Source organism: Bison bison, unplaced genomic scaffold (genome assembly GCF_000754665.1).
Source record: "Bison bison bison isolate TAMUID 2011002044 unplaced genomic scaffold, Bison_UMD1.0 scf7180017864363, whole genome shotgun sequence".
In the NCBI taxonomy this organism is placed as follows: Eukaryota; Metazoa; Chordata; class Mammalia; order Artiodactyla; family Bovidae; genus Bison; species Bison bison.
The window spans coordinates 2493650-2505296 of record NW_011494935.1 but is presented as its reverse complement, the minus strand read 5'-3'; the positions used below and the strand labels follow the sequence as shown (position 1 = coordinate 2505296).

At 34.7% G+C, this 11647-nt stretch overlaps 1 protein-coding gene across 6 annotated transcripts in view; it reads left to right on the top strand.

Annotated features, from left to right (window-relative positions):
• Positions 1–11647, top strand: part of RNF145 (ring finger protein 145) — a 62929-nt gene that overhangs the window by 44703 nt on the left and 6579 nt on the right. For all 6 annotated transcript variants that reach the window (XM_010855298.1, XM_010855301.1, XM_010855300.1 and 3 more), the window contains 2 exons: positions 3535–3675; positions 6300–6482. In XM_010855298.1, the coding sequence (XP_010853600.1) occupies positions 3535–3675; positions 6300–6482 (324 nt within the window). The remainder of the gene's footprint in view (positions 1–3534; positions 3676–6299; positions 6483–11647) is intronic.

Sequence of the window (11647 nt, the reverse complement as noted above, 5' to 3'; positions counted from 1 at the left end):
GTGCCAGAAGAAGGGGTTTTGACATTCAAACCCCATCTGAGTCCAAATCCTATGACTGTGTATACACTTTCACTATTCTCCCCCTTTTTTTTTTTTTTTGGCCACACCGCTCAGCTTGTGGGATCTTGGTTCCCCAACCAGGAAGTGAACCTGCACCCTAGGCAGTGGAAACACAAAATCCTAACTACTGGACCGCCAAGGAATTCCCTGCCCTGTTATTTTTGATGTTTTCCTTCATTATTGAGATAGATTCAAATAATGATAAAATGAGTATATCATAGTACTTTGCTGTTTAATTGAAAGGAATTCTAACATTTGGTTTTTAAGGTAAATTATTATTTTTTTAAATATTAAGTCTTTAGAATCCATTTTCCACCTGTCTTTGTGAGCTTATCTAGACATTTAGACATTTCTGAATTTTCCATCTCAAGCCCTCAGAATCTGGCAGATGGGTCTACATCTTCGTTCCGTGACTCTTTAAAAGGAAACACTTTAAAAGGCAAGAAAGAAACTCCTCCTGGGAAGTAAATATAGGTGAATACAAGTTTTGAATTTAAGTTAATAGAGCCATTGTTCCCAGCCATCCAAAACGATACGTACTATGCACTAAGTGGTATAGGGGAGGAGAAGCTTAAGACAGATTTATTCTCTTTAAGGAGCATGTTACTTATTAAGATTGAAAACATTAGGAAGTTAAATGACAATATCGATGACATGGGGTGATACCTATTTTGACAAATAAAATAACTTACTGGTACTGAGTCATATTTTGTGCTGAGACTTTTCATTAGAAAGTAGCTTTTATAAACATGGAGTAAATTGATACCAAATATGTTTTAATGGCCAGCATGTTATTAAGTTGCACTGTTACTTGTTTTTAAGTATTACGGAAATTTTATTCAGAGTTTTTAAATGATCCAAAAAGTAACTGAATTTAAAGGGAAAGAGAGATACACAGTTCTGTGGTTAGGATAACCTAAATGTGGGCTGGGATTGGTCTTGTTTTAAACCAGATTATTATCCATTGCAACCTAGATAGCATATTAAAAAGCAGAGATATTACTTTGCCAACAAAGGTCCGTCTAGTCAAGGGTATGGTTTTTCCAGTGGTCATGTGTGGATGTGAGAGTTGGACTGTGAAGAAAGCTGAGTGCAGAAGAATTGATGCTTTTGAACTGTGGTGTTGGAGAAGACTCTTGAGAGTCCCTTGGACAGCAAGGAGATCCAACCAGTCCATCCTAAAGGAGATCAGTCCTGGGTGTTCATTGGAAGGACTGATGCTGAAGCTGAAACTCCAGTACTTTGGCCACCTGATATGAAGAGTTGACTCATCATAAAAGACCCTGATGCTGGGAGGGATTGGGGGCAGGAGAAGAAGGGGATGACAGAGGATGAGATGGCTGGATGGCATCACTGACTTAATGGACATGAGTTTGGGTAAACTTCAGGAGTTGGTGATGGACAGGGAGACCTGGTGTGCTGCGATTCATGGGGTCCCAAAGAGTCAGACACGACTGAGCGACTGAACTGAACTGAACTGATTATCCATTGTGAAGCATGATCAAATGAAGCATAATATAGTGTAAGAGGCTTAACAAATCAAAAAGCTGTGAATGCTTTTGGGCTCATGGAGTAAGAAAATAATGCTGAGATTTTAGGTGAGGCTTAGACATCTTGCCAAATAATTTTCTTGTCTATTCCTTTTCCATACATGGGATAGATTGCTGCTTCTCAGTATAAGAAGGTTTTAATTTGTACTGGAGAAGTTCCTGTGTGGTTCTTTCGCATGCATCTCTAAGCATTGCTCTTTGTCCTTCTCGATGGTCTTGTGTGACAGTTTGTGTATGTGTGTATGTGTTGCCTTGCCAAAGAACAAGTTAACTTATAAAAAGGATCTCAAGTTTACCACAATACCCTGACTAAAACAAGCCAACAAAACACAGCAAACAAGCTGAAAAGCAAAAAGAAGGGATTTTTTGCAGCCAGGAAATAGAAACTAAAATCAATAAAATGTCTCATTGACAAGAGAAGGGAAGAAAAATTTTATAAATTTCCCGACCTCTTTCACTTCCCCAAAGCTAGGTTGAAACCTTTTGTGTTCTTTATTATACTCTTTTGAAAAATGGCACCACACTCTTTTAAAGTAAGACTGAAAGAATGTGCTCCTCTTGAAAACGTAATTAAATCGTACTGTTTGGGTGTAAAAGATTTCTTTAAATATAGATGGACACAAGAAAAGAGAAACTGTATGACCATACAGTAAAATTTTCAGACTTTTCCAATGGGAATGAAGTAAAATTTTTAGTGTTATTTATAGCCATGATCCTCATATTTTTAAATTACTGGGCAATTTGTTGAAACATGTTATATAATGATTTTTCTGAGAAAAATGTCAAACATTGCAGAAATTAGATGTATAAGAATGCCATAAAATTTTTTATTCTTTAGCTATGAACTATCATGATCAGCTCCTAAAAACCAAACTTTTTTTTTCCACATCATAATGCACACTGGTCTACATGAAATTAGATGTTTTCACATAAAAAGTAACTTTAAAAGCAGTTTAAAGTAGCAGAGGTAAAATAATGGTAAAATGCAAAAGTAGCAGAGGCAAGGAGCTACAGAGTGAAGGGCAGATACTGATTTGCCTGAATGAATTCCTCATCAGTGCAAATGAAATTCTTCATTGAAATTTTAAAACTTGAGATACTATGCTTTGAACCTTTTTTATTAGTTGCTTTGTAAATACTAAATCCAAATTAATGGTATATAATGTTACATATATTTGCAAAATACTTGTTAAATTATTTTCTAATGTGTTCAATGAAAGTATTGACTGTATTTCTATAAAACATGAAAGTATTTTCAAGATTTAGTGTAAGTCCAGTTCTCCTTATTAAAAATTGGTATTAAAATTATTTTTAAATGGTCTTGGGCCTCTTCTTGGACTTAACTTTTGAAATAACCCAGAAAAAGAATGCATTTACCTAAACATAAGTTGAAGTATAAAGCACTTAAAGCCACTGTTGGAGTGAGAGATGTTGGGAGCTGCAGTGTCAACATAGGCCCTGTAACAGTGTGATCAAAGAAGGCATTTTGATGAGTAACCACATTAGCAGTACAGCCTGATCAATTTGAACAGCCAGAACTTTTCAGAAGGAAAAATGGGCAACCATATGAGTTTCCTTTGAATATTATCAGTATGTTAATTAAATATTTCTTAAGCTTTGAACAAGGTTTAGGCCCTTCAAGTTTTACTACCTTTGAAGGAGATGATAGATAAATAAAAATAAAAGACTATTTCGGATTTGGTGCTATATACTAAATATTTGCCAAAGAGCAAATGAGGTTAGGATAATAATGAGAGTGGATTTAAATTAGTGTAACAGAGTGGTTAGGTGATCTCATCTCAGATTTTGAGTGTTTTCATTGAGGGTAAGATCAAACTTCGTGGTTATTTAAAGGCCTAAGATGTTTTAACTTTAGGTTAACAATTTTTATCTGTCAATATCCCCCCCTCCTTTTTTTTTCTAGTATTGCTGAATGCTGCAGCACTCCTTACTCACTTTTGGGTTTGGTCTTCACGGTTTCTTTTGTTGCCTTGGGTGTTCTGACACTTTGCAAGTTTTACTTGCAAGGTTACCGAGCTTTCATGAATGATCCTGCCATGAATCGGTAAGTTCTTTGCTCCGAACAGCTCTAAAAATTTAAATTTTATCTAACTTAAAGAAATAATGATGAATTTCTTTGTTGATGAATTTTAGAGGAAATGGAATTTTGAGGACTTTTTCTGGGGAAATGGTTGCTATATTTGGGTTAACATGCTATTAAAAAAACCCTAAATTTCTATGTATGAAAGATTGTATTTTTATTGTATGTATATAACATGTGTATTAGATACTTTTCCTTTCTTAGATTTATTTAAGAGATTTTTGATAGCTTTTCCCATTTTGAATTTGTGTCACTCTGCTAAAATCAGATTTCTATATTGGGTACTCCCTTAAAGATTTGTATTTTTTATATTTGAACATAATTTTTATACCAATTGAAGTTTCAAAAGACACATTAATGAGGATGCAGAATAGTTATTCCAGTTGTTACTAAATCACTGAGATCTGGTATTAGGAAGCTATCTCTAGAACTTGTCATGATTCCTGTTACCTTAATTAATATAGAGGTTTACTGATTTTATTTAAGTTTACATAACCTCTTGAAGTATTTAAATCTTTATGGGATATTTCAGAAGTAGTAGATGCCGAGTACCTTGTAAATTGAGAGGAAATTTTTATTTTGTTGTATATTAGTTTTTTGAAGACAGAAAAGAAAAAAACATATGCTCCATAATTTTCCTGCCAGTCCCAGCTAACACCTTTATAATGAAAAGAGTGGGTGGGAGCAAGAAAGAAAAATAATTCTTGTTTAAGTTCACAAAATTCATACCATTCAAAGAGCACTAAAGGGAAAATGACAACTTTCTCCTCCTACTTCCCATTTCCCCTGCACAAAGATAACAGCTACAGGTGGTGATTTAAAAAATTTCTTATAGGGAAAAGTATATATACATATATATATATTCTTTTCCACATACTATACACATTGTTCTGTACCTTAGTTTGTCATGGGTTAGATAGATTTCTTATATTTTGTTTTTATGTCAACACATCAGATACATCTCATTCTTTTTGATGAATGCATATTATTACAAAAATAATGTGTCTCTTTTTTTTTTTGCTATTTAAATAATGGTACTATCAGTATCTTTGTTCACGTCTCTTTTTTAAAACCCTTACATAGGAAAATTTTAAACCAAAAAAGTTGAGAAAATAGTAAAGTGAACCCCCATGTATGTACCCAGCACCCATCTCCAGTGATGTGGCCAGGGTGCTGTGTATCCCATCCATTCCACTTGTTTTGTCCCATAACTTGGCTGCATTTGTTTGAAGCAGATTCCAGATACAGTATTATTTTACCTCTGAATCTTTTAGGAAAAAAATGTAACTACAATAGAGCATTCATTCCTAATAGAAGAATTCCTTGACATCAGATACCCAGTTGGTGTTTGTAGTTCCTTAATTATCTGCCTGAATTGTAAAAAACATTTTGTTTGCTCAATTCAGGATCCAAATAAGGCCCATATTTCAGAGGTTGGGTATGCCTGTCAAGTTTCTTTCAATATTTAGGTCCCTGTTATCTCTATATTTTTTCCCTTTAATTTTATTTGTTGAAGACATCAGATTGTTTGTCCTACTTAATTTTTCATGGATTTTACTGATTATATCCCCATAACACATAACGTGTTCCATTATTCACTTTTTCGTATCTGTATATCCTAAAAATCTTTTTGTACTACATCCATAGGGTAAATTACCAGTAAGATTATTGAATTGAAGGGTATGTAATTTTAAATTTATTAGCAAATTCTTCTCCAGAAATGTTTTACCTATTTATATCTCAACATTAGTTGGCTCATATTTTTTTACATTCCTTGTCAGTACTTTGATCATCAAACTTTGAAATATTTGCTAATTTGTGGATTTGAAAACTGTACCTGTCCTTTGCTCATTTCTCATTTATTTGCCAGATCCTTCAGAATTCAAGTCATTGGGATAAAAAGGTCTTAGGACTTTGTATATATATTCCATAAAGAAATTGAATTTCAAAAAAAGTATTTGTATTTATGTCTCTGGTTCTTATGGACTTCTTAAAGAGACATTTGCTACCCAAAGATTATACAGACATCACCTAATGGTTCTGTATTTTATAATCAGGAGACAGTTCATAACACATGTGCTAAGTCGCTTCAGTTGTGTGCGACTGTTTGAGATCCTGTAGACTGTAGCTGGCCAGGGTCTCTGGAGTGGGTTGTCACTTCCTCCTCCAGGCAGTCTTCCTGACTCAGGGATGGAACCTGTGTCTCCTGCGTCTTCTGCATTGGCAGGCAGCATTAGCACCGCCTGAGAAGCCCAGTTCATAATATGAGTGTATATAATTCAGTGGCTAGCTAGGAATGCTAGGGGTATCTGGCTCATTAGCAAAGCCTGGTTAGAGCACTTTTACTTATCTTAGACATTGCTTTAGTTCTCCTCACTGTATGCTGAAATTATAGCTATTATGTTTTGCACATGTAGTGATACATTATTATATATTACTACATTGACATTAATATTCTGATCAGGTGTTTTGTCTAAGAATAGAACAGAAATATGTAACAATAGTCTAAGCCTCTGGATTATTTTCTCTCAAAATTAAATGTGATTCTGATTACTGTTTTTTTTCCCCGAAAATGTACGCTTTTCCAGGGGCATGACAGAAGGAGTTACGCTGTTAATCCTGGCGGTGCAGACTGGTCTGATAGAACTGCAGGTTGTTCACCGGGCATTCCTGCTCAGTATTATCCTTTTCATTGTTGTAGCTTCTATTCTTCAGTCTATGTTAGAGATTGCAGATCCTATTGTTTTGGCGCTGGGAGCATCTAGAGACAAGTAAGAAACTTCCTAAAAGACATTTTTGTTGTATTCTTTACATGAGTTCATTGCCTGAAGATTTAGATATTGCTTAGATACAGAAGATAATATGAATAATTGGTATTAGCTTATTAACAAATTTATTTTTTTTTATATGTGTTTGACTTTTCTCTTGTTTTTCCTTCAACATTTCTATAGTTAAAAGTCGCATTAAAGGCTAAGTAATTTACACATCAGCTTTTCTTCTTCGGAGAAATGTAACACTTTTTTATATTTATCCAGTTTTGAAATAATATAAAGCATAAAATTTAGTCCAGTAAATGTAACAAATAATATGCAGTTTTATTCTGTGTACTAAAGTACTAAGGAGAAGAAACATTGAGGAACTACAAAGAAGAGAAAAATAAAGGTTGTCAAGCATTAATGAAGTTTTTACAGTCTTATCTGATGGCTTGTTTGCAACTAACTGAGGTTATAATGGGGATTCTTGACACCTTATGGGACCAACTGGATTCAAATTCATTCATCTCATATTACAAAAATTTTCTGAATGAATAAAAGCCAATTATGATTTAGCTCTTTAAGATACCATTTTGGCTTATGGTAATTTATATAAGGACATGCTCTAAAGAATTGCTTAAATTCAGTGCCACTATTTTTTTCCAGCATCCTTCTGTACATTCTGATTATTGAAATAACCTGATTTAATTGCTTCTTTGGTGGTACATTATGAGTAAGGGAGCAGGCAGCCTTGGTGGAGATAGAATTTTGACAGAAGAGTTTAAAAACACTCCAAATTAGGTTTACCTTTCTATCCCTGTATCCCAGATTGTCAAACATTCTGAAAACTTTCTCAAGTGGTAAAATGGCTGAAAGAGTCAATTTAAATAAACTCTTGGATATGTTTCAGATAATTTAAATCATTATAGTTATTTGAGATTTGGTTTTGAGGTTTAGAATTTCTCAATAGAAGCTTTTAAGATGTTGAATTCAATGGTGAACTCAGTTAAATAGTCATTTAAATTGTTTTGACCAAAGTTCAATTACTCTTCTGTCATCTCTGGCAGTATCCTTTAGTATTATTAACTATACTAGTTAGAAGACTAATACAATACTATAGAAAGTTTGGGAAAGAGGAAAACAGATCATAATTTCAGTGCCATAAGGATCAGTAAATCCAGTTCTGGGTCTTTCCAGGGTGCTGAACTAGCGTCGTTACTGACTTCTTCCCTCTGAGATCAAGTGCAGAGGAAGTTTAGAGGGAAAGGAGCAGGACTGAGAAGCCCTGTCTGTGGGTGTGGAGTGGCAATTTTGGATGGGTGTCACTGTTACTCTTGTTTGTATATAGCAGCATTATTAGCCTGAGGCAAGTGAAGCTCCTGGCTGTGTGAGGATGAGATGGGAATGAACAATTGGGTTCTGTTCTTTCCCATGAATTAAATGGCAATACGTTTTTGTTGTTGTTGTTTTTTTTAATGAAATGGAAAAGTTGTGAGAAAAATATAACGTACCAGACCTGACTCAAGAATTGAAAAGCTTGGCTAGGTCTGTAACTGTTACAGAAATGGAAACAAAAGGTAAACATCCTGACCCAGGTGGCTTTACAGGTGAGGCAAGTGCTGCCAGACATCCAAGGAGCAGATATCCATGCTTTAAACAGACTTCCAAATCATAGAAAGAACCTTCCTCCCAGCCCTTCCCCTTCTTTGAAGCCAGTATAAATCCATTTGAAATCAAAACAGACAACTTGAGAAAGATAAAGTTTATTTCACTCACAACAGGAGATACTATGACGTTTTTATAATAATTGACTCAGGTACAGACAACTTGACCAATGGAATGGAGCCCCCAAGCAAGTCCATATGTATATGGACCTTTGGTGCAGGACAGAAGGGGCATGTCAGGTGATGGGGGCAGGTGGTCGTGTAATGTAGCTGGAAAAAAAATGATTTCTATTTGGAAAAGCATGGAATTGGATTCCTGTCTCATAGCCGTAAACAAAAGAATTAGCTCCAAAATTGTAGAGACTTAAATGTCGAAATAAAAAATTAAATCTGCATAGAGTAGTATATTTTAGACCTTCAAGGAGGAAAAAAATTTGTTAAACTGATGGAGCTGGTTGTGAAAAGACTAAGAATGACGATGATTATGAAAGAAAAGTGATAAATCTAATTATTAAAATTAATAACATTTTCTAAACCTAAAGGTAACTTAAATTAGACATGATGGTTACAAACTGGGAGAAGATATTTATAGTATTCACACTTGCCCAAGAATTAGTATCTAGAATATATAAACAACTCAGATCATTGAGTGAAGTGGCTAAAATCAGGCTTTTAGTGAAAGAGCAAACAATGACTATGAAGAGAGGTTCACTGTTTTTAGTGGTCAAAGAAATGTGAATCAAGACCTCTCTGAGTTACTGTTTTGAATCCATGGAAGTGTCAATGAATAAATAATAGAAAGGAAACAAGAAAGGGGGAGGGACTTGGCGGTAGTCCAGTGTTTAAGACCGTGCGCTACCAAAGCGTGAAGCCTGGGTTCAGTCCCTGGTCAGGGAACTAGATCCCATATGCTGCAACTAAGACACAGAACAGCCAAATAGATAAGTAAACTTTGTTAAAAAATTAAAAAGAAGAGAGAGAGAAGAATGTCAGCTGATATCTAAGGTAGAAGGAAACATAGGTCCTAGGATGTTAGGTTTCTGGTGGGAATGTAAATTAGTGTAATCACTTTGGAAAACTAGCATTTTCTCCTATGTACATACTCAAGACATTTTGCACATTTTCAGGAGGGACATGTAGAAGAATGTTCATAGCACAATTTCACAATACCAAAAACCTGGGAGCAAATCATACACTAATCAGACAGGAAAGGGGGTGAATCAGTGTGATAATAGACACAGTGGAATGTTAAAAGCATTAGTGACACATTAAGCATTATGAATGGTTCATAGCAGTATATAAGTAAATCAAGAAAGATGACAATATAGAATGTCATTTTTATGTTAGAATTTTAAAATACACTCTTTAGGAATACATGTGGATGAAACAGCACTATAGAAAAGGAAGTAATCAAGTGAGTGAAGAGCACAGGATTCATGAAATGGTTTCATTGGGTGAAGGGAGGCAGGTCCTGGAATAGGCCAGCTGCCTCATGCTTAGAGTAGATTATGGTCCAGGCCCTCTCTTTTTTACGGAGAGATAGGTTCAGGAGTGCTTGTTACAGTTTCAGTTCAGTTCAGTCGTTCAGTTGTGTCCGACTTTTTGCGACCCCATGGACTGCAGCATGCCAGGCTTCCCTGTCCATCACCAACTCCCAGAGCTTGCTAAAACTCATGTCCATTGAGTCGGTAATGCCATCTAACCATCTCGTCCTCTGTTGTCCCCTTCTCCTTCCACCTTCAATCTTTCCCAGCATCAGGGTCTTTTCCAGTGAGTCAGTTCTTCACATCAGGTGGCCAAAGTATTGGAGTTTCAGCTTCAGCATCAGTCTTTCAGGTGTAAATCCTTCAGGTGTAAATACTTAGGGTGTAAATGCCTTTTAAAGTTTAGGTATTTAAAATTGCTGATTGGATTATTATTAATAACTAATAAAAAGAGGGACTTGCACAGACCAATAAAGATAGTGTATTCTGAATCAAAGGTTATGATTAATTCAGTTAACTGCACTGGGGATTGAAAAAGGGAAATGAAGAATGTCCTAAGTCTCCAAGTTAGAAGAACTATTAAAAGATGATACCGAAACACTACTTGTCTCTGTTACAAAGGAGGTAATTATTAGGGGGACATCCTCACGTGTCTTTGGCATTGGTTGGACTAGAGGTAATTTCCAGTGTTTAACTTAAAAAGGTGCCTCAGATAGTTTTAGCTATAGATATAATTGCTACTTTTATCTGTAAATTTGATTATGGTTGTTAGCATGGAATTTTACAACTATAGTTTATTTATTCAAATTATATAGCAGATTTTTAAATGATCAACATTTAAATGAAATGGACTGAGGTGAATTAAAAAAACTATTTTTCACTGTGTAGTACTTAACCTGTTAATGGAACGAATTTCCAGTGTCACTTTATGCTATACTTTTTACTTTTAATTTTAAATTAGATTTTTGTTTAATTTTAACTGAAATAAGGATATATATGTATATAATGTTTGTGTGTGTATAAAACAGAAATTAGACATAGGTTAAAACTGTTAGCATAGTTTTGTATTTATTTTTCTATGTACATGCATAATATGTAAATATATACCTACATTATGTAAGTGGATCATAGCTCGCTTGATTTTGAAAAATACGCTTAAAGTTTTCAGGCAAATTGCCCTATTATAGCTGTTGTTACAATAATTCCTTTCTGTCTGCTTTTTTTTTTTTTTTTTTTTTAAATAAAAGTTTGGAATCTCAAAGCAGAGCTACAGTGGCAGTTTGTTTGTCCCTTAACATCTCATAAGAAACAAGTTTGACAGGAAAAGTTGTAAAACACTTTCCAAAGTACCTCGCTTTAACTTTAACCACAATGATAATTGATGTTCTTCTAATTAGAATTGCTGATGTGGACAGTCCTACACACTACAGTACTTGTGTGCTTTCTTTTCCTCCCCTGCCCTGTGTTATAATAAAGGTAGGGAGGATGATTTATGCTACTACTCTGTCTCCCTTGCAATACTTTGAATGGATCTGAGAACATATCATAGATGCTGATATTTAATTAAAGCAGCATAATTTTGTTGTAGCCATGAACTTTAAATTATTTTGGTTGAAATTCATGTTTTCTTATAATGTTTTTAAATAATCTGGGTTTGTTTTATAGGAAATCATTAAATGATTTAAGTCTCAGTGTTCAGTTTATATAGATTATAATTGTGTTTTGTTTTTAAGAGAGGGGACAGCTGTTTGGGGCTCACGCTGATTTCTAGATTTGTGGTCCTTATGTTACAAAATTACTCCAGCTTTGGCTTTTATTTGTCCCAGTAAGTGGAATTACCCAGAATCTTTTTAAATCCCTTGTTGGAGTAATAAGTCATTCCATCATCAAATGGCTTAATAAATTGAATATATTGGGTTGGCCAGAAAGCTTGTGTTCAGATTTTTCCCTAATGGCATGGAAAAACTGGGCTGAACTTTTTGGCCAACCCAATATAAAGTAAGCAATAAATTTGTAAGAGGTGAAAATCATACCT